Below are 27,851 nucleotides of genomic sequence, written 5' to 3' on the forward strand. Positions count from 1 at the left end.
TTAATAAAAATTACATATGGTGGTGATGATGAGCGAGGGCCTGGTCCAGACACAGAGAGCACAGTAGTGTGTGTGCTGTGCAGCCTCATTCAGTTCCGCTCCAGCGGGAGAGCTAGGGATCCCCCCCAACCTCCCCCCCCCCTCTCTCTCAAATTGAGAGATATGTTCTCTGTGGAAAAATCTAGGTAGGAGATTAGAATTTAAACACAGAAATTAGTAGTTACTTTAGATTAAATCATTTGAGAAGGCTATTCTGAAGAAATTCTGCCTTGGTAAGGTACTGTACCAACGTAGTTAACTCTGCCTGTTAGAGCAGCCCAAGGGTCTTTGTGCTTGGACGAGACAGAACTCATTTTTTACATGAATCCTTCATAGCTCTAGAATTTAGGGGGAAATCCAATGAAATGGCTTCCAGACAAGGAAATGGCAAATGCAAAGAGCCTCCGGAGGGAACAGTTTGCACATTTGCAGAACCTTGAGGAGTTGAGTAAAGCTGGCAGGACCGCAGCGACCGAGAGGACAGTGCTAGCAGGTCACATCTGACAGGGCTGCAGCGGTGAGATCTCAGTGAACTCTATAGGCTCTGGCATGACCTTCGGACTCCATCCTAGGCATGCAGGACACCACCAGGGGGTCTGGTCAGGGGAGTGGTTTGATCTGATTTATAGTTTTGAAAGATCATTTTGGCTAGGAGTGGTAGAACTCATTAGTGCACTAGAGAGACACATGCAGGGCTGTGAGTTCAAGGCCAGCCTGAGACCTTGTCTAATAAAACAAAAACGGTCGTTCTAGCTGCCACACAAAGTAGACTGGTGGGGACTGTGAATAGAAGCAGGTAGGTTAGAATCCTGTCAGTGGTCTAGATGAGAGACCTTTGGGTCTGTTCTCTTACGGTTAATATGAAGGAGGAAAGAATGGTACTCCAACTATATTTGAAAATTAATGTAATAAAATATAAAGGAATTGGTGATAATTTCTGTGTCTTAAGTGATGGATTAATACCTGATGCCACTTACTAGGACAAAGCCAGAGGAAGGAGTTAGGAGTCAGGAGCTTTAGATATGGATTTTATATGTTCAGTTGGAGAAGTCCAGTAGACAACCATGTATCCAAGGTGGAGTTTAAGAGAGAGGTTAAGGCCAAGTGTTTGATTTTTGCATGCAACTTCCCAGTGTAAAACTAAAAAGGAGGGAAAACAGTGACAGACTAGGGCTGGGCATTGCCATGTGTGAACTATAAAAAATGAGCACCTGAAGGTGGCTGGCCAGTAAGATCTCCAGAGGGTGGTAAAGGTGGTGCTGCTCCCAGCCAAGCCAAAAGGTTGTGAAACAATGACAATGATTACTAGTAAAATTTACCATTAGAGCTCATTGGTGACCCTGAAGGTTGTTTTATTGTGGTTGTAATAACAAAAGCCCAGTGAAGTGAATTTGGAAAAGTAACATGGAATAAGTAGAAATAACTGTTGCAGAAAAACCTCCATAGATGGGGGATAGAGAATAAGAATCAAGAAGGAGGTTTTATTTTTGGATGGAAACTTTTTCACCTCATTTACACGTTTGGTTTGGTGCTAACAGGTGAGCATGCTGATGCTCACATGGCAACACTTGCCTAAATCCTAGCTCTTGGAGGGCAGGAGAAATAGAGGCAGGCAGGTCTCTGTGAGTTTGAGGCCAGCCTAGTCTACACGAGTTCCAAGCCAGACGGGGCAACATAGTGAAAGGGAAAGAGGGTTGAGGGAGAGAGAAAGGGGCATCTCAACTGGGCATGGTGGGCATGGTGGCATGGTGGGCATGGTGGCATGGTGGGCGTGGTGGCATGGTGGGCATGGTGGCATGGTGGGCATGGTGGCATGGTGGCATGGTGGCATGGTGGGCATGGTGGGCATGGTGGCATGGTGGCATGGTGGCATGGTGGGCATGGTGGCATGGTGGCATGGTGGGCATGGTGGCATGGTGGGCATGGTGGCATGGTGGGCATGGTGGCATGGTGGGCATGGTGGCATGGTGGGCATGGTGGCATGGTGGCATGGTGGCATGGTGGCATGGTGGCATGGTGGGCATGGTGGCATGGTGGGCATGGTGGCATGGTGGGCATGGTGGCATGGTGGCATGGTGGCATGGTGGGCATGGTGGCATGGTGGGCATGGTGGGCATGGTGGGCATGGTGGCATGGTGGGCATGGTGGCATGGTGGCATGGTGGGCATGGTGGCATGGTGGCAGTATCTGTATCTGTATCTGTAAAACCAGAACCCAGGAAGCTGAGATGAGAGGCTTGCCATGAATTTGAGGCCATCCTGGACTACATAGGACGTTCCAGGCCAGTTTGGGCTGGAGAGCTTAGAGTAAGACTCTGCCTGGGGTGAGGGTAGGAGGGAGAGAGGTGGGGAGTGGGGGAGGGAGAGAGAGAGTGAGGGGAGTAGGGGAGAGAGAGAGAGAGAGAGAATGACTATGAATGAGAATGAATGTGGGGGGGAGAGGAAGCTTAATTGTTTATTTGGAAACAGCTTATAATATGTTCAAAAGCATATTAAAAGGATATCAATAAGCACAGGCTTTAACCATGTGCAGCTGGCTTTATCCATAAGGTGGTTAGAATTTGCACAGTTGAGCTTATGTTCTGACTTCTGAGGGTGTGTCTAATTATCCAGAATGCGCTTTTCTAGGCCTTTCCAGCCCCTTCTCTGCCTACTGTGGCAGTGTTAGTGGTTGTCCGGACTCTTCGGGGCAGGTCCAGCCAATGCTGTGGGAACCTGACAGTCCCTAAGCTGCTTCTTGGCCCAGCACCACAGAACATACTGATCTGCTAAGTTGTGCATATCAGCTGCCTCCACAGCCAGAGGGAAAGGAGACTGTCTGGCTTCTGTGTCCATTTTGAAGCAAGTTTATCTTACTGGCCGAGTCTAAATGATGGCAACCTCAGTGATAGAAGGGTCAGATAACGTGGTTTTGGGCTTCCATCTCTTGCTGTGTGTACAGGGAAGGGCACAGAGGCAGGAGTAGGCCACCAATGGATGGTCTCACAAAGCTAAGTTGTGAAAATTAGATGAGAATTCTTGGCCTACATGGAGGGTTTTACCAAGTGTGTGTGTGTGTGTGTGTGTGTGTGTGTGTGTAAGTTGTCATGCTGTTCTTTCCAATTTTTTATAACCGTGGAAGGGTTATCCTTGAATCCTGAAGGAATGCGAAGGGAAATAATGTTGTTCTAAGTTTAGGGCCCATTCATTTTCCGATCTGCAGTTTAGACTGCAGCCCTGTTCTCTGCTCTTCTGCGTATGTGTCCTATTGCACGCACAGATTATACTCAGAAGCCTTGGAATCTTAGCTGTTACCGAGAAAGGAATGACATGGGAGCATCTGTGTTTATCTGAGTAAAGGAAGTTTCGGGCTAGCCAGGAGGAGAGCATCATCTTGGTCCTGCTGCTGTTAGTCATCAAACATGCCAGAATTTGTCCTGGACTCTTTCTCTGTGTTAGAAGCCTGCACCTGTGCTCAAAGTCCCCACCCCCATTTCAATTTTCTTTCCTCTTGTTTATTTCTTTTAGATACAAAAAAGACATCAGTCTTATAACATATTCTGTAAGTTTGGTAAACTGACATTTCTTTGAAATTCTTATCATTTATTAAAGTATTATATCTTTGATTTGACTTGTTCTTTCATAGTCTTTCCCTCCTTATCAGACTAGACTAGAGCTGTTAGGGAAGATGAAAGACAAGGGAAAATGCCTTCTAACATGAAGGCAAAGTGAGGGGACTTTAGGTGGACCACAGTTGAAAGAACCAGTTTCAGTAGACCAAAAAATGAGAAATTCTAGATAAACTAGGTGAGGTGGCACACACTTGTAATCCCAGCACTCTGAAAGGCAGAGGCAGGCAGATCTCTGTGATTTTGAGGCCAGCCTGGTCTACAGAGTGAGTCCAGAAAAGCCAAGGCTACACAGAGAAATCCTTTTCAAAAACAAAAAACAAACAACAACAGAAAGAAAGAAAGAAAAGAAAGAAAGAAAGAAAGAAAGAACCTAGATAGGCATGGGTGGTGAACTTCTACAGTTCTGGTGCTTAGGAGGCCTAGAGAGGAGAATCATTTGTTTGAGGCATCCTGGGCCATATATATAAGACCTTGTAAAGGGGGAGAAATTCTAAAGCTTTTAGACTAAGAAAATTATGCCAAATGTAAACCAAGATTAGCAGGGAGAAAAAATAACAGCATAAATATCCTAGTAACAGACCATAAAAAATAAAGGCGCTCTCTCTCTCTCTCTCTCTCTCTCTCTCTCTCTCTCTCTCTCTCTCTCTCTCTCTCTCCCCCTCTCTCTCTCTCTCACATACACACACACGCACACCCCTCCCTCTAGGTAATTTGTATTTTTAAAGCAAGAATAAAAACAACTATGGAACTTATAGCTTATCAGAATACAAGGGGAGAGTCAAGAGGAATTATACAGCTAAGTTGCTTGTTTGTTCGAGGCAGTGTCTTACCAGGTAGCCCTGGCTGGCCTGGAACTCACTCTGTAGACCAGGCTGGCCTTGAGTTCAACAGAGATCCATTTGCCTCTGCCTTCTGAGTGCTGGGATTAAAGTTAAGTTTTTATACTGTTCAAATATTATTCCAAGGTAGGCTGTGATAATCAACATGTATATATTACTTTCTCTATACATACATAGCTATGTAAAGGTCAATTTCTAAGTTAAGCACAGCAAGAGGCTATGAACAATAATTTATAACAATATACTGTAATAAAACCTCTAGCATCGTTACTTTTGAGGTTGAAGCTCAAATAGATTATCTTTACACAAGTACTGCTACAGCATGGCAGTTGATCTGAGGACTGAGATGCCTACTAAGTGACTGACATATGTGCATGGATGTATATGCTAATCATCAACAATGATCAAATAAGGCTCTTGTTGTGGAACCAGAAATTAGAAACTGTATAGTCATCTTTGCACATTGGTTCCATTTACCAAATAAACTTATTTTCTTTTTTTTCCCTTAAGCATTTTGTATTTCTGTTAGAATTTATCAAATTTTATCATTTTAAAGAACTTTTTTCTCCCAATTATACCCTTAGCCCCTTAAGGGAAATCAGTTATTTAAGTTTGAAACCTTACTTTATATAAAGAAGGATATATAAATATGATAATTAATACATTCTAGGAGATGTATGATTAAGCTCTTATTGATATATCAAAAATACTTATTGTTGTAAAGTAACAACAAGGTCATTTTGTAATGTAATAGTAAAGTATACCCTTGAATTCTGATTCCCTTACAAAATTCTTCTAAAGATTAGCTAATAAAACTCTCAGGAAGTATAAGAGACCAGAGAGCAGAGGAAGTGACTTGTGAAATAGAGGCTTCTGGTGTAGCATGTGTTAGCCACTGACGGTTCCGTATTAACTGTCCTCTGGCTAAACGGTTAGAGCCTTTCATGGGATGCAGCCAGTAGGCGTGTCAGTTGTGCAGAATTTGTGTGTCACTTGGTGCATAGTGGAAGCTCTGTTTCATCTTGAGCCTTCCCGTTTCTTAGGCATCTGTCTGTGACGTAATGCTTTTTGACAAATATAAGTTGTTACAGGTCCAGTAATACTTACACAGCTTGGTCATAAAACTTGCACTCGACTAACCTTCTGCGTTCTTTCTGTAAACTTGGTGGGCAGTGCCTCAACGTTTTCATAAGACTTCCTAAGATAGATTTTACAGCGGGACCCAGAGGAGCCTGAATAACAATCCCCATGGGAAGTGTCGGTGTTGTTTCCTAAGCCTCTCTCTTCTCCCAGGGTGCTCTGGAACAGGGCTCCAGCTCCCAGCTGATGGCCGTCCAGTACACAGAAACCACCAGCCTCAGGTAAGAGGACGTCAGGCTCTCAGCCAAAGAGCTTCAGATCTGGCTTTTTTAATGTCGATTCTGGGGATTGAATGCAAGTCATTAGGCTTTTGTGGCAGGCATTTTCACCTGCTGAACCATCTCCTCATCCTGGCTGGGTCCTTTATGTACATCTTACCTTTAAATTATATAATAATTCGAAGTGTACTTTATATATGAAATGGCTAGGAAGTCAAGGGTTTTGTTTTGTTTTTAATAATTTTCAAAGTCATGAATTAAGTGGTAGAAGTAGACTTCAGACCCTGTCTCTTTGGCTTAGAAATCTCTTGTTACTATATAGTACTGCAAATTTTGAGGTTCCAAAGAGAGTACAGTTTCTAGCATTTCAAATGTCATCATCAAGGCGAGTGTAACATAAAAGGAGAGCAGTGTTGGAGATGATGCTTTCATGATTAAGAGCTAGCTGTAATGGGGCAACAGTCAGAGCCCTTCCTGACTGGCCCTGTGAACCAAACAGGATAATGCACCCAAAACAAGAATAGTAATAAAAACGTGTCATTTGCCTGAGGCAAACAGCACATGGTACCCTGTAAGATATGCTAATTAAAAACATCAAAAAGTAAAAAATTGTTAAAATGCTACTATTTTGGCTGAAAGAGATTCTTAAGTTCAGATGTGGCCTTAGAATGGAAGGAATTGGAAGACTCAATGTGTTTAAATATTAACGATATTTTCTATCTTCTCTGTTAGCAGGAATTCTGGGAATGAGCTGCAAGTGTACTACGCTTCACCTGGGAGTTACCAAGGCTTCTTTGAAGCCATCCGCAGGAGAGGAGACACATTTTATGTCGTATCATTTCGAAGGGTAAGTTCATTTTGAAAGAGTAAATGAACACTTTTGAGCACTTTGCTGTGTACAAGACCTCAGACTGAGTCTTCTAGAAGGTTCAGAGGTGGACAGGAGGCAGTGACGCAAGTGCAGCAGTGTGAGTGAGCACTGGGATGCAGGCCTCAGCTGGAGCTGGGCAGCAGGCCTGATTCAGGCTACGTATTGTGCATTTAGAAAACATCCTATAGCTGTATTGTTTGTTTCTAACCAAAGGGCAGGTAAAATAGGAAATTACCACGGTGTTTTAAGCCAGTGCCTATTTGGTAATTAAGGAACAGATTGCTGTGATGTAGGCTTAAGATTAATCATGAGCTGATTAATTTGTCAATTGTGGAGTGGTTATATCTATGTTCCCGAGTTTCTTTGTTCATTTTTGATTTCTTCTTTAAATGTTTATACTTGTTGGTGAAGAATGTGTTAAAAAAATCAGTCAGGTTATACAAGCAAAAGTATTTATACTAGCATTTTTGAATGTTAAAAATGTTCGGCCACATGAGAAAGGCATTTCAGCCCATCTGCTTTTCCTATAAAATGACAATATTCTCTTCATGGAGTTTCCATCTGAGTCCCGTAGAGTGCTCTGCACTAACCACAAAAACAGAAGTGGTTGAATTCTTCTGTGATTTGCATCCTTAGCCATTTCTTTCTTTCTTAAATTGTTTTTATTTTGTTCTAAATTACACCTATACCTCAGTGTGTGCACGTGAGTGTTGTGTTAGTTACCGTCAGTTACTGTGCTAGTATCACTCTTACTGCGATAAACCGAGGCGACTTCTGGAAGATGTAGTTTATTTGGGCTATGGTCCAGAGGGTAAGAGTTGATGGTGATAGCGTGAAAGCAGCAAGCAGCCGGCATGGTGGCTGCAGCAGGAAGCTGAAGGCTCACAGCTTAAATCACAAGCACAAAGTGGAGGGAGGGAGACACACACACACACACACACACACACACACACACACACACACACACACACACTGAAAATGACATGAGTCTCTAAACTCCCAAAGCTCACCTTCAGTGACACACTTCTTTCAACAAGGCTGTGCCTTCTAAGCATCTCCAAACAATGACACCAACTGGGGACCAAGCATTCATATGCTTGAGACTGTGGCGGACATCTCATTCAAACCTTGACAAGTGCATTGCCCACAAAGGTCAGAAGAGGGTGTCAGTCCCTTGGAGCTGGAGTTATAGCCAGTTATCAGCTGCCTGATGTGAGTTTTGGGAACTGAACTCAGATCCTCTGCAAGAGTAATAAATGACTCTAACCACTGAGCCATCTCTCTAGCTGCCCACGTCATTTAATTTTAAAGAGAAGACTATAGGTGGTGTATGGTTAGAAACAGGCATTTACTATCAGTAGGATGGTGTGTTGGTCTCAGTTGCTGTTGCCACCACTATCACAGAAATCGTCAGTTAACAGTGGTGCTCTTCTAAGTTAGACATTTTTAGTGGCTCAGAGTTTTGAGAATAGTTTAGCCGTGGCATCTGGTGATCACAGCCTATTCACAAAATTCCTATGCTTACCTTATTTTCCCAAACAATTAATATATTTCTTTACTAACCTCATAGTACCTTTTGAGTGGCAACAGGTCAGCTGAGAACAGAGTTTCATTGAGGCCTCAACTGTCTTGGCTCAACAGAACTAAGGATTTGTTGTTCTGTTGATACAGTTGTGTTTGAGGTTAAAGAAAAAGTAGACCTGTTTAGTTTGTTTGTTTTGTGGTGTTTTTGTTTGTTTGTTTGAGACAGGGTTTCTTTATGTAGCCTTGGCTGTCCTGGACTCCCTATGTAGACCAGGCTGGCCTCAAACTCATAAAGATCCACCTGCCTCTGCCTCCTGGGTGCTGGGATTAAAGGCGTGTGCCACCACGCCCAGCTAAAAGTAGATCTTTTAAAGTGGACCTTGCACTCTGTAAGGACCTGATGGGTACTGCAATGGATGTGTTACTGAACTTACTACAGAAAGATATTTTAATAGATAGTTTTTTTAAAATTTAAAATTAGTTCAGGATGTTCTTTCATTTGATTAAAACAGTGTAACATATAGTAAAGGCAGCAGCTGTCAAGCCATGTGTTGAAATAATTGCTAATGATGTTTTTCTAGGGACAAGAACAAGTTACACACACACACACACACACACACACACACACACACACACACGTAGAGAAAGAGAGAGGCTATATTAATATTAAAGGAGACTAGTTTTTTAAATAAAGAGATTGAATTGTGATTTTGTTTTTATTTTTGTTTTTTTGTTTGTTTGTTTGTTTGTTTTTGAGACAGAGTTTCTTTGTGTAGCCTTGGCTGTCCTGGACTTGCTTTGTACACCAGGCTGGCCTCGAACTCACAGCGATCCACCTGCCTCTGCCTCCCGAGTGCTGGGATTAAAGGCACGCACCACGAAGCCTGGATTTGAATTGTGCTTTTTAAAAACAAAAAATAATTCTATTTCCCCTACATGTGTATAAAGCTCTTTCTTATTCTTTTACTGTGGAAAGTTCTGTTGGAAAAATGTTGCTTTCTCCTTCCATCCTCTGATGTTTGGGTAGTTCAGCTAAGAGTCTGTCACACGTTCTGACTGTATCTTTCATCTCCTAACTATAATTTATCATCTAGCATTTTATGTCTAGAAAGAGTAAATACAAATTTACAACTTTCTTTGTCCTCCCACTCCCTGCATGCTTTCTTTCTCTCTTCTTTCTTGTTTTAACAGAGTAGAAATGGAAGTTTAACTTTATTGCACTGGCTATAAACTGTGTCATGAGACAGGAATCCAGTCCTTAAATACCTGGATTGCTCATTTTTCTCTTGCTAAAATGAAAATACAAGAAGTGTTGAATTACCTCATGCTTGGCCTTTTCTTCCATATTTTGGTGTGAAATACTTTCCTAAAAATTTCATTGAAAATCATGTGGCACGAGTAGGAGGAGGTGGACTTGGCTCTTGTTGGGTTCTTAATTCCATTGACAGAAAGGATGGCACTGGACGCTCAGGAATAGGAACGTGTGAAGCCCTAAGTCTCTGTGTAGCAAGAGCCAGATACTTATGAGGCCATCAGCACAGCCAGTTGTTTCCTCTTACTATTGGGCATTTATTTAACTGAATACCTTAATAGCTAAAGAAGTACATGTGGGTGTGGATTGCCCAGTGTGTACCATTATTTAATAAACCAGCCCCTCGCATACTTTCACCTCCTCATATACCACACTCCTGTACCTGTTAATGTCTTAACTGTTGAGCTGATGACATTATTTTCTCTACAGCAGACATATTTTGGGTAACTACTGAGTTCCTGCTGTAGTTGAGCAAGAAAGAAATTCTGACAGGAAAATGTTTTCTGTTGCTTTGACTTTTTTTCTGCACGTTTTTACCTCCAGCACAGTGTGATCTTCTTTCTCTGTTGAGTTCCAGGTATTCGTACCTTGTTTTCCTACAAGTCTTTTCCCTTTTTCCTTCCTTTAAATTTATTTTGCTGTGCTTTGATGGGCAGGGGTGAAGAATAACTTTTTTTCAATCTTCCAAGGTGCTATGAATGAACTATACATAAGTAAGGAAAACGTAATTAAGTTTGATGTTTATTTTTCGTAATGTGTTTGTGTAACAGTTTATTTAGGGAGGGTGTGTGGATTAAAGAATATAACAAAATGAATTCAAGAGTGTGGGCCAGAAGCAGGCTCTCAGACAAGTAAAGTTAGATAGGAGAGTGATGCCAACGGGGAGGAGAAGAAAACTTGCGGAGGGTAAGGCGTGGTGTGACCTTAGTTGCCATTGCAGTGAACTTTGACGTGCCACCCAGAGATGCTTCTTTCAAAGTTGGTTATATCTGGACAGGTTATATCGGGCCAGTTTCTCTTCAAGAACAGGTTTTCTGGCTAGAGAAACACTCAGGTAGTAACGTGTTTGCTGTGTAGGCCTGAGGGCCCGAGTCCAAGTCCACAGCAGCCGTTTAGAAGCTGGACATGGTTGGCATGCAGACACAGGAGACCTGGCCTTGCTGGTCCATAGCCACACGAGTGAGGTCTGTGTTCAGTGAGAGACCTTGTCTCAAAAAATAAGGTGGAAAGCCATTATGGACGACACCTCCACATACCTACATGTACATACACCACACACATAGCCAGTACCAGTAGCAGGCAGTGAGGAGGGGCGAAAGAAAGAACAGGTCTTGTGTGTGTGTGTGTGTGTGTGTGTGTGTGTGTGTGCATATACATGTGTGTGTCTCTATTATTCTCTTTTATTTCATATTTCTTTTTCCAATGAAATGACTGCATAATACTTTGGCATTTCTTTAGTTTATTTTTGTTCTTAGTACCTGTTCTTCACATTAAAAGTAAACACTTTTGTATCTTCTCAGCTGTTTCAAATGCATGTGTGCTGTAAGGGGGCACCTGAGCTTCAGCTATATGCCTGCCTCAGAGATGTTTTCCCCTCTTCCTCCAGATCATGCCTTATGTTGAGGTGGGTTTCATGCCTTGATTGTGTGCAAAACATATTTGAGCACATTGTGCCTATATGGTGTAGGTTGTAAGGATTACCCCAGCAACAGGGGCTTCCTTGCAGATGTACAGGAACTTAAGGAGCACCGGAAGCAGCTCAGCACGAGATAGCACCTCGAGTGTAACTCAGATCGTTTGCCATTCTGCCTTCAGCAGCAACACCAGTGATCATGCTGAAGTCAGTTCTACACGTGGCTGAGTCAGATTCCTCAGACACAAAATGGTTATTATCAGACACTTGGTTACTGTTGTGTGTGAAGGACTATTGTGAGGTCTTAGCTCGTGACACATGGGCATTTATTTATAACCAAGAAAATAGGGTTGCTTTCCATTCTCTTCTTTTGTAAGCCTGAAACGCCATGCCTGAGGCTGCACTGAGAACCAGAGCTTTAGCTAGATGCGTGCCTCAGACATGTTTGCTTGCTTGTGCAGCCCCTTCAGCCTCCATAAACTCTCACTACACACTACTTCTTAACACCAGTTCCTGACTCTTAGATCCACACTGCCTTCCTCTCATTTTTTTTATAAATCTTTTTAAAATTTCATTATACATAAACTGATGTCTTTAATGTATGCAGACTTTATAGTTTACAAAGTTGTTTTCAATATATAATCTCATTAGTTCCTTATATATAATCATATAAGTATTTCTAATCCTATTTTATAAATGACAAAACTGAGGCAGAAGGAGGGTAAATAGGTTTAAGAGACAAAAAGCACTAAGCATTTGAACAAAGGCTGAAGACAGTGACACATGTCTATAATCTCATCACTTGGGAAGCTGAGGCAGGAGACCATGAGCTCAAGGCCAACCTTGGCTACTTAATGAGTTTTAGACCAGCCTCGGCTACAAAGTAAAACCTTGCCTCATAACAACAATATCAGAGTGTGGTGGCACATGCCTTTAATCCCAGCACTCAGGAGGCAGGTAGGGGACAGTCTGGTATAGTTAGTGAGACCTTGTCTCATCAAACAAAACAAAACCCTAAAAACAACAGTAAATAAACAAGCAAATAAATAAATAAATGTGTGCACTGAGAAGCCATACTTGCAATTTTTAGCACTCAGAAGTATGAGACATGAACAAATACATTAATGAATTTGCCCTGATTAATGGTGGAGGTTAATAGTTGATAGATCAACTTTTGAGGGTTTCCCTCAGATTAAATTTCAGGGTTTTTGTAATGATGGAAAAAATTTTTTCCAAACAGATATCTTCTAAGAATGACTGCTTTTCACATGAATATGTGAAGAAAATGTAATGGCTTGCAGTCAGCTCCAGTGTGCCTCTTGCTGGTATTTACTTCATGACTTTGAACAAACCACATGACCCTCTCCAGCTTCCTTATCTGTAAAGTGAGAAAGTTAGAGATGATCGGCTTTTCAGCTTAGCTCTAGAAATGTGGTTTTTATTTTTCTACTTTCATGTTTGTATGCATGTGAACACTGTTCCCTTAAAGGCTGTGTGGCATTGCTTTAAATGCTTAGATTAAATGCTTAGTTACTGAAATAGTTTAGTCTAGTGGAGTTAATGCATTTTAGAGTTTTAGAAAAAAACAACAAAATACCAAGCTATTTTATAGATCCATTATAGATGATTGTGAACCACCATGTGGTTGCTGAGAATTGAACTCAGAACCTTTGGAAGAGCAGCCAATGCTCTTAACCTCTGAACCATCTCTCCAGCCCCATACGTAGACTGTGTTCTTAACCATTTTCCTACATTGTCTTTTTAAAGCTTTTATATCCATATCTTTAAAAACAATAGATTTGGAGTTTTATTCTATTACTTTCTTTGTTCAAAAGACATTAGACTGCTTTGACTTATTTCCAATGAAAAGAAGACCAAGGAAAGCCTTTTTGGAAAATCAAGCCACTTTTTACCATATATATTTGGAAGAACAAGAGCAAGCAGGAAAACACAAGGAATCATTGTAACACTGGAAGAGTATAATGTAGATGAGGAAAAGAGCATCAACTTGCTTATTTTGTTTAAAACTTAGAAGTCAGGGAAGAAGAGTTCGGGAAAGAGGTAGTCAGCAGCGTCAGATGTTACAGGGTCCCCGGGAATGAGAAATGAAAATCCTACTTAGCTTTATGAACAGAAATCACAGGTGACTGGCTACAGTTATGATAGATTAATCAGAAAGGGATCTACACTAGAAATGAGAGGAAATCCAGTGGAGTGTTTGGTAAATACTGGCTACAGTTATGATAAATTAATCAGAAAGGGATCTACACTAGAAATGAGAGGAAATCCAGTGGAGTGTTTGGTAAATACTGGCTACAGTTATGATAAATTAATCAGAAAGGGATCTACACTAGAAATGAGAGGAAATCCAGTGGAGTGTTTGGTAAATATGACCCTGCGTGGAAGAAATGATAGCCCAGGTGTAGCTGGAGAGCTAGAAAGGGCTCGGCATGCCCTTTCCCTACAGATAGAGGCCACTGTGATTGGGTCATGTACATGTAACTGTTAGAGCAGTTGTGCTGTGCTTGACAGATGTTCTGAAGGAAATGAAGCAAGTCAACGCAAAGTCTATTCCTCATCTGTATTAATGTTTTTATGTTTAAAGGAAAGCACAGAGAAAGTTGAAGAGAGTTTTTGTTTATTTGCAGTAGAACTACAAAGAAAAGGAGTATATGGAATTAAAACCAGGTTAAAAAAATAAAATAATGTTTAAAGTGTTCCTGAGATATCAAAAGTCTTCCATGGCATGAATGAGATGGTTATTAATACATGAGGAAGAGGTTTTAAAATATAAAAGTTGCCAGGCAGTGGTGGCACATGCTCTTAATCCCAGCACTTGGTAGGCAGAGGCAGGTGGATCTCCAGGCTCAAGGCCAACCTGGTCTATAGAATGAGTTTCAGGACAGCCAGGGCTACACAGAAAAACCCTATCTTGAAAAACAAAAATAAAATAAACATATATATGTATATATATGTATGTGTATATATATGTATATAGAGAACTGTTTCTAATTAAATTTATATGTAGTCTTTGGGTTATTCCTCATATAAAAGCTAGAAAACTAGCAAAGTAGCTTGTGAAATCATTTTATGTCTCAACAGTTTGGCTTTTTGATGATGTCATAAAATTTAATTATGGAGGAAGCAATTATATTATAGGAAACATCTATAATTTATGATTAAGGTCTAAAACACTCGTGTCATTTCCATTTCCTCCCTCCACTTGTTCATTTTAGACTCCTAATTATTTAACTTTCGCCACCTTCAACGAAGTTAAATCTTGACATTTCATTGTTTTTTTCCCTAAAAAATCTTAAGTCTAATAATTATGTGATTTATTTCCACACATTACTGCTAATCTACTGTGAAGATACTGTTTGAAGAACTGTAGCATCTGTAACGTGGACAGCCCACCAGAAGCCAGGAGGATGGGTTATTAGCTATAAGTTGAGCTAGTATCTAACTAAGAAATACTGCACACAATACTGTTGTTTTTGCTATGGTCTAAGTGACTTGAGGACAAGAAAGCCCCTGTGTTAGTCTTCTTTCTATCTCATGACATAGTACAATGCCATGTGTGTAGCACATACTCAAAAGGAATAAATGGACAAACTAATGAGATAGATGCCAAATCCATCAATTCGATACTATCTTTTATTTTTTTACCATCACCATAATATGATAGAAAATGTGTGATAGAACACATGTGTAGGCGTTGCATGTATAGGTGTACGGGTGCATACATCTGTATGCCCATGAGTGTAGAGGTCAACTGTAGATGTTGTCCTCATGTGCTGTCCACTGTGTTTTTTTAAACAGGCTCTCTCACTTGGCCTGCAACTCACTGACTAGGCTGATCTGGCTGTCCACTGAGCCCGAGATCTTCCTTTCTGCACCCCTACCCCACACCCGTACCCAACCCCTACTCCACACCCCTAACCCTTGGCTGGGATTATTAACACACACCACAGTGGCTAACTTATTTTTATTGATGAAAAAGGGTCCCCCTCCCCATACAATATATTCTGCTCGTGATTTTCCCCTTCCCCACCTCTTCCCAGATCCTACCTGCAAACCACAGACTCTGGTCTTAATGCTTATGTAGATGAATCTTCACTGGCTGAGACATTTGCCCAGCCCATTGTGAGCATTTTTATCAGGGCCGTCTATGTCTCATTGACTGTAGAAGTGAGTCTTTTAAAATAACTGAACTCAGGTCTGAGTTCCATTTTGCTCTTAGACGTTCCAGTACGATAGTCATGTTTCCTGTTTGATGAAGTCTGGATTGTCATCTTTTTATTTTAGGAGTTGTGCACTTGTTGCCTTGTGAAGTATTGCAGACTATAGCTCTCAAATATTGGACAGCTTTTCTTCTTCTTCTTGATTCCCGTTTTACATGAATTAATCTTTATACTTATATGTTAAAATGTGTGTCTGTCTGTCTGTCTGTGGGCACATGCATTCTGTGTGCAGTATGGGGATGAGAGGACTGGGGTTCAAACTCAGGTCATGGAGCCCTGGCAGCACGCGCCTGTTCTGTTGAGACACCTTGCTGGCCCTTGTGAAGTGCGGCTCATAGTCTGCTTTTTGCTTGTAGGAATCCAGTATTTTGTGACCTTCAGTGGTGGGTTTTCTTCCAGTATATGTCTGTCTGTCATTTTTCTTTCTTTTTTTTTTTCTTTCTTCCTTTTTTTTTTCCAGACAGGGTTTCTCTTGTAGTCCTGGCTGTCCTGGACTCACTCTGTAGATAAAGCTGATCTTGCACTTATAGAGATCCACCTGCCTCTGCCTCCCAAGTGCTGGGATCAAAGGCGTGCACCATCACTGCCCGGCTTATCCAGCTGTTTTTTGTTTTTTTAAGATGAATTACAGCAAAGGCAAGTTTAAAAGGTTACACCAGACTGCCAGTTATCTTTGGCTTTGGTAAGTTTGTCCTGTTTCCTGGAGCTTCATGAAAGGATGTCTTGTGGTTGAACTCCCTCAGCCTCAAGAGTACAGTCTTCAGACTCACCCAGAGAAGTGTTCTTTACATGTTCTTTGGAGATCTAGCATGCACTACAGAGAAGTGCAGCAGTCGTGTAATGAGCAGAAGATACTGCCAAACCAAATGTCTAGACACCGACTAGACAAACACATACAGGCTAAAAAATGCTTGTAAAGTAAGAGAAACTTAAAATAAGGTCCTTGTGGGAGCTGCCTGCCACTCTCTGATCTATTGGTGTTTTGTTTTCCTTAATTTAATTTTTAAAAAGTTTCATAATCAAACCTTAAAATGAATGTTTAAAAAATATATTAATATATATTTTCTTGAACATTGGTTTAAAGAATAGAAAAATAGCAGGGTATAGTGTAATGTACAGCACGTGAGGTCTTGGGGGATAATGAGAACATTTCCACTCAGCTGTGAATTAGTAATTTTCAGGTTAGTGGAAAAATAGAATCATTGGCAGGGACTGATGTTGCATTTTTTTGGTAGTTAACATGTAACATGAAGTCAGAAAAACTGGGTTTAAACTGGCATTGTGCTTACAAGCTGCAGGACTCTGGGAAGATACTGTGCATAGCCCCAGTGTCCTTATCTCTAATACAGTAATCATAATAGAGTAACTATTATTGGGTGTTAAGAAGTTTAAATAAAATGCCACATCCAGTCCTGGCACAGTTCTGAGCACAGTATGTTCAATATGTTCTTATCTCTCTATGGGGCGGTGGCCTTTGGAGCAGGGATACTGTATGGAGACCCCGTGAGTGGGTAAGACATGGCAGAGTGTGTATTTTCATTACATTTAGCAAAAACCATCTGTGATCCCTCCCCGCTCACAACTCCCCAGAAAGTTATTTTTATTATCTTCTTACCGTCCATCAGCAGACTGAAAATTGGCATCCTATTTAAACTGTAAGATATTTTACAGTAGTTGTGTTTAAGGTATATTCTATTACATAGCTAGATTTAATAAACATTTTGGATATAATTTAGATCCACTCCCTTTCAGAATTTGGAGGAATGGGATGCAGAAACTTAAAAGGAACACCTCTTTCCAAACAGCTCATGGGAGCTGATACTCTCTCTCCTTCCCACGTGGATCCTGGAGACTGACCTCAGATTTTCAGGCTTCTTGGAAAATAGCCAGGCCCACTAAGCCATCTTTCTGGTCAGGGTTAGACTCCTTCTAAGTATTTCTTGTACCAATTCTATTTGAGCATTCATCTTACATGACCTCAGAAATGAGAGAGCTGGATTACAGAAAGCAGAGTGACAGTGGGCATGTTCTAGCTGCGTCTAGGAATGTTCAGTTGCTTACATCATATCCAATTTGACTGCATTTAGTGACATCAGCTGATCATTAGAAACACTGTAGTCTTTCCCCTGGTATTTTTATGCTGATATTAGATAGGAGTCAATGACTACTGTGTCATGAGCTCATCCAGATGAGTACACAGGTTATTCAGAAGATTTAAAAAGTTGGTCAGATAACTTGAATTCATATTATCAAGTAGTTCATCTGAAGAACCAGCCTCCCTTGTGCCTGAGGCTTTAGGGTGTGCTCTTTAGTTATAAAGTTTATTTTTAACAAAGTATGGGCAAGGGGAGATAGATCAGGTGGTAAAATGCTTGCTGTTGAAGTTTAAGCTCCTGTGTTTGATCTTTAGACAGTGTAAAGACGCTAAGTGTGGTGATCCCAGAGATCCAGGAACTCACCAGCCAGCCTGCCTAGTGCAGCTGCTGAGCTCCCAGCTAGGGAGAGACTGTCTTAAAAAGCTAAGTGGATGGCACCTGAGGACTGACACCAAGGGTGACCTCTGGCCTCTATATACATATGCACATGTGCATGCCTACACAAATGCACATAAAAACTAATAACTAACCTTTCATGGTCAACCCAGGTTCCTAAATGTGTATGGTCTCTTGTCACATGTAAGCCACATCATTGTACACTAATTTGATCGTTCATATTTACCTTAAAATAACATTTAAAGTGTACTTCAGTTTTATGTGTAGTGTGTCTAGTTTGAAAAAACATTTAACATGTAGAAAATTTTGCTTCAGTTTTGTGTGCTGTATACATAGTTTTAAAATGTAAAAAGGGAAAATATTTTTTCACCTACTACAGCAGAAATACTAATTTTACCATGGAACAAGCATCTCCAGGAAGTGGATTGTAGTGGGAAACATCACCCCATTTCTGACCATTGATCAATTTTTTTGTTCATCTTTAAGAAAAAACAAAAATATAAGAAATATTCAGAGCATAAAAGTTTTTTTTCTCTCAAAAAGTGTATTTCCTCACATCTTTTAAAGAATTGGTCTTATTTTTCAAACACTTTATCCAAGTTGTAGCTATCTTTTTGAATATTTGCCATTTACTTACACTTGTGTTTTCAAATGACTTCTGACTGCAGCTGTCCTCGGAGTTGTGATTTAGTGAGGAGCCATAGTCAGCTTTACTGTCACTCACCCAACAAGGTGTTTGCTGAAAAGCCACATGTTCCTGGCTATTCTTTCAACAAAAACATATAGCAGTGAACAAGATTAGACTTTATGTTCTAAAGACTGATACTAAGTAAATATGTCAGTGAATATGCAATAAAATATCAGTGCTGAGGAGGAAAACCCATAAGAAGGGAAGCATCCTAAGTGATCACTGAAAGATTTTTTTTTCATATCACACCTTATAATTCTTTGGCTTGTCTTTTAAAATTACTCTTGACTATTTTTGCTAGTGCTATTTAAAAAGAAATTAAGAATTGTATGTGCAATAAAACCTGAAAGTCTAACTTCAACTCGTTAATGGAGATATAGACAGAGAACTCGGCTCATTGGCTACCCGCTGTTTTCTGTGTAGTAGTAAGGCCTACAGCTCAGGAAGATGGCAGTGCTGGTGCAGCTTCGGGGTGCAGCCCCCAGGAACCTGCTGCTGCAGCACCAAACTGCAGGTTGTTACTCAGCTCCCGAGCGCCAGCGCTTAGGCGTCCTCACAGTCATTCAGAATCTTGTGTTTTTGCCAAGTAAAACAAATCTCGTACTAATAAGCTATAAATAAACAGCAGGAGCATGAGTCAGAGCCAGCGCAGGCGTCTTCCCTGAGTGTACCTCCCTGCTGCTCCCCGGCATGTTCCTTGTGCACAAACAGTTCTGTGTAGCTTCTGTTCTAGAGAGCAGCTCTAGTTCGTGAAGGCTGTTTTAGAACTACTCCGTAGTTACTAGTACTCGGCATGTTCCTGGAGTCACAGCAGGATGTGGACCTCTGTGTCCTTTCAATGGGACAAAGAAGAAAAGAAAAAAAGAAATACATTCCCTAGTTTTTCTATAGAAGCCTTAAAAGTTCGGTCTAGAAGGCATCTGCCAGATTTGTAAAAGAAATGTTACATGGTCAGCAGTTTTTCAGGGGAAAAAGAAGGGTCAGATAAATTGCTTAAAAGTCCTATCTCTTCTGTTAGTCAGATTCTTCCTGATAAAATTTTATCCTGTTTTGCTTCATTATTTATTTGTTCAGTCTATTTTCACCAAACTTGGTGTTTCATATCTATAAAAACAAGAATATGAAATCTTTATTTTCAAGGAATTTGTAATAATGGGCAAAGTGATTTATCAATGTAAAACTACAACAGTGTGGTAGAAGCTATGGGAAAAAGATGTCCCACAGAATGCCCGAGCTTACACACTAAGGCACCAGTGTTTTGATGCATTTGCTGTCCTTACTGTCGTGTGTAAGATTTTCCATCTAATCCTTCCACCAGCCTCGTGGAGTAGGGTTTTTTCTTTTTATTCCTTTTTTTTTTTTTTTTTTTTTTCCTTTTTGGGATTTTCAAGACAGGCTCTCTCTGTGTAGCCTTGGCTGTCCTGAACTCATTTTGTAGACCAGGCTGGCCTCGAGTTCATAGTGATCCGCCTGCCTCTGCCTCCTCAGTGCTGGGATTACAGGCGCAACATGACGCCTGGCAAGGTAGGTATTCCTGCATTCCAGCTTGCACCAGCTACACTGACGTCGTTAAGGAAGCAGAAGGTGTCAGAGAGTTTAGATCTGAGAAGGATGAGGAAAGCGAGTGAGGACATGCGGCAGTGTGGCCCTCGCTTAGAGACGCTGTATAAATGAGTAGGACCCTCAAGCAAAATGGGTGGAATAGAAAGTGGGATCTGGAGAATAAAACGCGGCAGGTCATGAAGGAACTTGGGGGCATTGTTTAAAGAAGACAGATCGGAACAGACTTGGATTTCATGAATAAAGTGTGTAATTGTTTGCGTAGGCATTTAGAAGAGCTTACTTCTAAAGGAAGGGATTCCTCCTCCAGTTTGACTTATACTAAATGTGTACACAGTAAACAAAATTAAAATCCGGAAGTGCCATATTTCAGTTTTCCAGCTCTAAGACTAAAACAGCTATTAAGATGGATATAGGAAACATTGTAAAGATAGAAACTAAATCCATGTGAATTTATGTAACAGGACATGTTTGGGGGCACAGTCTTACAATTGAGAGTGACACTACCTTGCTACAAGAACTCAAACATTTCCATGCTATTGACCACTCTATGCTAACTTCCCCATCTCTTTCCCCAAATGATTGCCCTGACTCTTTATCTTCTCCCTGAAAAAAAAGCAAGACAAAAATGGTTGTTATGTCTGTTTGGCAGGTTTTTTTTTTTAAAGGAAGTGGTAGGAAAGGATCATCATATCTAAAAGCCATTTCTCTTAATCACTTTTTCTTAATGGGACTTTTTCTTCAGGAGTTTCTTCAACAATGTGTTTGCCAAGGACGGAACCACATAAGCCTTGATTGATTATACAGACTTGGCTCTAAAGTTGCTGCAAATGTTATTTTCTAAGCAAGAATTATTTAAATGTAAAGCTGAGGTGTTTAACCAATATTTTCCTTTCAATTTTTTTTTTCTCACCAAGAGGTTTATTGGGCGGGAGGAACCCAGGAGGATGGCTGCCTCTACTCAGGCGAGAAGCATCAGAGGACCGAGCAGAGACAGGGTTTGTCTAGGGTTTCTTGGGAGAGGGAAGCTTTCCAGGTTGAGGACTGGTGGGCTTTCAAGTCCAGAGCTTGGGCTTTTCACGCTGTAGGGTGGGAGCTGGTCTGGCCTTTAGGGCAGTTCGAGTGGTCTTTGGGTGGAAAATGGAGGTTGGAGGTCCTCAAGGGTGAGGCATTGGCCACCCATAGTCATCCTTTCAATTTTTTACAATTACAGTTTTATTTTTGTTTTTTATTATTGGGCATATGGCATGTGAACTTGTGGGTCCCGGAAATGGAAGTCAGGTTGTCAGGGCTGGTGGCAAGCACCTCTCCCTGCCGCGCCACCTCAGTGACCCTACGCCAGCTTTTTTTTCTTTTTTTAAATAAACAGTCATCTGAGGTTTAAAATATCTGCTCTTACATGATATGACTACTATTTCTGTTTGTTCCTTTTATTCTTAAAGTGTTAAACCTTATGCATTCTAAAGTAAGTGTTTCTGGCTTTGCACTCAGGTTTGTTTTTCTATGATAATAGGGAAAACCGTTAGATTTTCTGGGGTGTATCAGTATTTGTTTAGAAAGTACCCAACTTCTGGCATTTGTTTACTTTCCCCTTACTTTTTCAAGTGAAAATAATATATTTCTCCATAAATAAAGTAAAGTAATTTGAGATTTAAAATTGTGTTTTAATCACCATTTAAATTTTCTTTCCAGAGCTTGTATCTGGAAAAATGTACTTTAGACTTTGGACTTATCCTTAAAATGGATATGAATATTTGGCTCTTCCAAGCCATGTAGATTAGATTGATAAGCTATTTTAGGAGAGACTTCACTTTCACAGTAAAATCCTGCACTGTAGCAAAGTAAAACAAGTTTATTCTTCTTATGGCCAGGTTCAATTATTCTATTAAAAAGCAACAACAGCAAAACTCACTGCCTGACAGGAGGATGTGGGCCCATGCCCAGTCTGCACTGTGTTCTCTTATTTCCCTTGTAAGGTGTTCCATCTGCTTCAGAAAAATGCCGAAATGTGGGGGCTCTGCGTCCATCCGAATGTTAGGCCGGCATCTAATTGTACACAAGTGTGTCAGGGCCAGTGTAAGTGAAGCCTGCACACTGCTTCATTTTCACCCACCATTAGCCATCTATGCTTTAAAACATCTGCTCTTTCTGTGATGGAGCCCTCATCCTTTACTTGTTCCCTTTTCTCCTAAACTGTCAAACTGTCTGCCAGACTGGAATAAATTGTTCCTAATCCCAGGCATGCCTTTTACTAAGAAAATATGCAGGTCCTTTGTAGTTAAAAAGATTTCTGGTGTTTGTGTTTCGTTCCCCGTCATAACACTTTATCATACTGAATTGGTGGTGGAATGCTTTTAGAAAGTTCTACTGCAATAGTTAATCTCTGTGATTTTCCTTTTCTTGCAAGTGTTGGAAAAGCTTTTATAGTAACAAGCCTACTCCAGGAACTAGTGTTAAAACACGATGCCCAAATATGAATCATTTGCCTGTTATTAGTACTGAGTCATAAAGTACCCCCGCCCCTTTTTGAGACAGGGTCTTACTTTGTAGCCTTGGTCAGCCTGGAACTTACCCTGTAGACGAGACTGGCTCACACTCTTACAGATAGATCTCCATCTTCTGCCTCCCAAGTGCTGGGATTAAAGGCTGCACTGCCATATCCCAGCTTTTTAAAAAGACAACTAGGAGACGGGGAGCAGAACTGAGAGTTCTTTGTTTAAAGTGTATCATGTATGTGTGTGTGTGTGTGTGTGTGTGCGCGCGCGCGCGCATGTGCGCGTGCACGCCATGATACTTGTGTGGATGTCAAAAGACAACTCTCAGGAGTTGATTTTTCCTTCGTGCTCAGGCTTGTGAAACAAGCTCTTTGACCCGGCAAGCCATATCACTGGCCTTTAGGTAGCACAAAAGCTCCTAAGATGTGACTGGAAACTCCACGGTTGGTAGATTTGGCTTTAGAATGCCATGAAATACATATCTTCCTATGCTTGTTTTAGCAAAAAGACCAAGAAATGATGGAATAGCTTTTTAAAACTATGTAGGTAGTCTTAAACTTTTGAGCATAGAGTTGTTCCTAAGTTTCTTCACTCAGTTGACTGTAAAGTCTTCTTTTGTCATCAGAGTTGATCTCTAGAAGTCTTATGAGAGTTACATATAGACTTTTTACAAATGGTCTGAACCAGTACATAACTATATAATAAATTTAACGGACTTTGTTGTATTTGTAACTGTTTAATACTGTACTTTGTCTGACTCCAGATTGACATGACAATAGATATGCCCCATTCATCCTGTCTTCCAAAGTCATCTTCCTAGCTGTGAGTATGTTTGTTGGAGGAAGGTTTTTCTGTTAGAAGAAAGTGGAGATCAGCCTTGAGGATGTCCACCTAGGTGACTGGGAGGCACTCTGCTTCTGCACCTGTGCGTCCTAACAGCTTTATCATCCCTCTGCAATATTTTGTTGCTTACTGTTTGTCTTCTACGGAAAAGCTTTTAATCCTGTCTGTAAGTTATGTACAAAAAGCAGCCTCCTGCTGACCAGATGACATGTTCCTGGCTGTGTGGTTTGGTGTGAGGAAGGGATTCTGCTGATGTGTAAACACCTCTGGAAGTGCTAGTGTGCATTTTCACGGAGGCATCTGAAGAACTGTGCTCATCTCTTTGGAAAATGACCTGATCCAGCTGTAGGAATAGCCCAGCCCTGTTGTCTGCGTTACAGAACTGTTCTTGTAACAAACACAGATACCTGCCTGTCCTGATCTAAAATTACTTAGGGAAAGCAGAAGCAGGATATGTACACTCAATTTTCTTAACAAATATATTTTATTATGAACTTATTAACCAAGAGTGCCTTACTTATAACCTGACTAACTGAAACAATAGGAAAAGAGGATTAAAGAATACAATAATGAAACCGTAAGGATATCAGTTCCAAGAAATGATTCTCCTGGCGTAATCAGCAGGATTTCTTCTGCTGTAACCTAGAGCAACCAGAACCCGGAACCTCAGCCGGAGCCTGGAGCCCCAAGCCGTTCTCTCTAGGAGTGACTCAAAACTATCCCAAGTCTCCAAAGGCCCCACCTCTTGTTTTTGGTTCATTTTTATACCTCCTCTCAGAATTTGTTCAAGGATGTCTTTCAGCTGTTTAATAACCAGTCTCCCCCACGTGGTGGTTCAACTTCTAAGAGGATAAACATCACCTGCTCTCTCACAAGTCTCTCTCTCTCTCTCTCTCTCTCTCTCTCTCTCTCTCTCTCTCTCTCTCTCTCTCTCTCATTTGGTTGTTGTTGTTGTTGGGTTTTTTTGGTTTTGAGTCAGGGTTTCTCTGTGTAGCTTTGGCTATCCTGGACTCACTTTGTAGATCAGGCTGGCCTCAAACTCACAGTGACCCACCTGCATCTGCCTCCCGAATGCTGGGATTAAAGAAAGGCATGTGCCACCACTACCTGGCCTACAAGTCTTTTCTCATCCCCCACTTGTGATCTAAACAAACAAACAAATGAAAAACATGTTAATCTCTCCTTCAAGAATATATAGAGATTTCATTGTTTATGCTTTAATCCACATTAGGTATTCTGTATTGGATGATTCTTCATTTGTGGGTTTTTTTCCCCTTTCTTTTGGTGAATCTTCAAGACCAATAGCTGACTTTTATCATTTAAAATTAAATGTTTCACTAGTAAGCTGATACAATATCTTTTGTGTGGAGAATGTCAAGTGTTAGCCTTTCTTTTGCTGCTGTTGTTGTTGGTTTTTGAGACAGGGTTTCTCTGTATAGCCCTGGCTGTCCTGGACTCACTCTGTATACCAGGTTGACCTTGAATTTACAGTGATCCATCAGCCTCTGCCTCCCAAGTGCTAGGATCAAAGGCATGCACCACTACACCAGGCTGTTATCCTGTCTTATTGATGAAAAGTGTGCTTGAGTTCATTAATAGGAAATGAGTCTACAATCAGGAAGATTAGATCCATTTTACAATTTGGCCCTATTAGCTTTATTATTTAATCTCACTTTTTATAAGCTTTTATATCAATGACATGTTGAAAATTATATTTGCCTGAAGTGATACTGACTGTAAAGTATATTTTGCAGTTTCTTGATACAGTCTCCACTTTATTTTTGAGATGTAGAAAGGTATTTTTAACTTTATTTTACACATGAAGTAATGCCATTCCTGAAAGTTCTACAGCATCCCCCATTCATTTGTCACAAAGCAAGGTCCAGAAAAGGAATCTCTGCCACTTTAGGCTGGTGTTCTTGCTACATTTTACTCTAATTGAGTCAATGTTCCTTTAATTACATAATTTATTTTTCTGTATAGCTAAGTAAAGCACCAACCATTATTGCATATGTGCCACATCATCTGACTCTGCTCATCTGCTGCTGGGCACCTCCACTCACTCCACAGATGCCGCAGTAACCATGCACGTGCAGGTGGCTCTGTGGGATCATCACATTGGAGTCCTTTACTACACCCTCAGGAGTGGAGGACCTCAGTCATATTTCAGTGCTACTTTTAATTTGGGGGGCACCTTCACTTTCCATAGTGACTGGATTAGTCTGTAATCCCACTCACAGTGTACAGGCCAGTTTTCTCCCTGGGCCCTATGCATTAGCACTTGTTACTTGTTTTCTTAGTGTTGACCATTCTGACTGGGGTAAATAGAATCTCAGTGTAGTTTTAGTTTACACTTCTTGTGGTTAATCTGGTGGTTAAAGATGTTGAATTTTTTATATTTAATTAGCCATTCGCACTTCCCTCTTTTGAGGTCTGTCCATTTCATTAATCCCATTATTAATTCAAGTTGTTTTTTTTAATATAGTGCTTAGAGTTCCTTCTATATTCAAATATTAATCTACTGTGATTTAGCTAATTAGCAAAGATTTTTCTGCTATTCCTAAAGTTTTCTCTTTGCCTGGTTATTTTCTTGCCATACAGGAGATTTTTAATCTGTGCAATCCCATTTTTCAGGTCTTGGTAGTCTTACTTGATCTTTTGAGTACTTTTTAGAAAGTCCTTGCCTGTGCCTGTGTCTGGAAATATTCCTGATTTTCTCTGGCAGTTGCAGAGTTTCAGCTCTTCTGTTATGTCTTTGATCCATTCCAAATTGACTCTTGACCAGAGTGCGAGCTAGAGATCTAGTTTCATTCACCTGTATGTGGCTGGCCAGTTTCCCCAGCAGTATTGTTAAACCATCTGTCTCTTCTGCAGTGCGGTTTTGTCATCTCTGCCAAAAATCACATGACTGTAGCCAGGTGGGTTTGTTTCTGGGACTACTGTCCCATTGACCCCCGCTTCTGTTTCTGTGCTAGTACTGTCAGTATACAAAGCCACAGCCCTTGTCTCCAAGAGGAGCCACATGGGAGTGGCTATGGTTCAGGGGCAGGCTTAGGTCACCCCAAATTCCATGTCATAATGTGGTAACAGTTAGTATAAGTAGAACAAAGGAAGTATAAGCCAACACTTTCAAATACATTAGTGAGGGTATCTGTTAGGCAGGCTACAGCAAGTGGGGAAGCTCTGCTGGCGGCCTCAGGTGCTGTCTTAGAGCATTCTTCCCTTTGGGTTGGTGGAGGTAGAGTAGTAGTCAGGATTCTCTAGAGTACCAGCACGTATAGAATGAATCACGACTTATACCTAAGAAGGAGATTTATTAGAATGATTTATAGGCTGTGGTCCAGCTAATCCAACAATGGCTGCCTATGAACTGAAGGTCTAAGAATCCTGTTGTTGTTTAGTCCACAAAGCTGGATGTCTCAGTTGGTCTTCAATATACACTGAAGTCCTGAAGAAGTAGCCTCTAATACCACTGAAGGAATGGACTTGCTGGTGAGGTAAGAACAAACAAGCGAAGAGCAAAGGGTCTATCTGATGATGCCTGGATAAGACACTCATCTATGAGTGCTTAGGACGCTGTTATGAATCATTTTATTGATGCCTTTTTTTTTTTTTTGGAAGACCAGTAGTGTTTGGTTTTACCCTAGGTCTCTGAGCTATCTAAGTCTCTGGCTCTTGGTCACCTAAGCTGTGTTGGGTTCTGCTCTGTGGAGTGGGCCGTAAGGCAAAGCAGACATTGCTTGCTTACACCTACAATATGTTTTCAACCATCGTGGTTCTAGAGTGAAGATTTCTAAGCTAAACTGAGGGGATCCTTGGGGCTGAGCTCAAACTTGCAGTTGTATAAGGTATTCTGTTAAGTGCAAAATTTTCTTTCGTAAGTATTTTTAGTAATTTATTGTCTAGGTCATAATGTACACTGAAATGAATGCTAATCAGAGAGAGACTAAACTTTGTGACCAGGTCTCTTCAAAATGCAGCCTAGTTTTGGGACTAAGAATGGCCAAAGGAATGATGGCCAGAATGCTCCTAAAGCATGCCTCCTAGCGGCTGTTTCTCTTCTGGGCTTTGGGCAAGAACCTATAGTTTTAGTACTCTGATATTAGCTTAGAAATGGTCCATGTATTTTAGAAATAAGGTAAGTAGTAGGTTGGACTTCTTGTTTTGAAAATTGAATTACTCGGGGCTCTTAGCTAGACAAAAGATTATGCACCTCTGTTTCTACTGGTGCTTTTAGGCCCAGGCTATGTCGGGGGCTCTTTTCAATCAATACTCAGCGACACTCCTGTTGCGTCACTGGGTCCATGCAGCATTGTCACGTGCTACTCACTGCTCTCCGTTCTGGA

The 27,851-nt window shown here is 40.9% G+C and overlaps 1 protein-coding gene across 2 annotated transcripts in view; it reads left to right on the forward strand.

The window, feature by feature from the left end:
• ATF6 (activating transcription factor 6) overlaps positions 1 to 27,851 on the forward strand; it is a 155,245-nt gene that overhangs the window by 85,088 nt on the left and 42,306 nt on the right. Inside the window, exons 14-15 of one of the 2 annotated variants that reach the window (XM_084776300.1) lie at positions 5,782 to 5,849; positions 6,582 to 6,693. In XM_084776300.1, coding sequence (XP_084632426.1) covers positions 5,782 to 5,849; positions 6,582 to 6,693 — 180 coding nt within the window. Of the gene's footprint in view, positions 1 to 5,781; positions 5,850 to 6,578; positions 6,694 to 27,851 lie in introns of both variants that reach the window. The other variant, XM_084776299.1, reaches the window with a different exon arrangement.

This window comes from Acomys minous (assembly GCF_964271855.1).
Source record: "Acomys minous genome assembly, chromosome: 1".
NCBI classification, from domain to species: Eukaryota; Metazoa; Chordata; class Mammalia; order Rodentia; family Muridae; genus Acomys; species Acomys minous.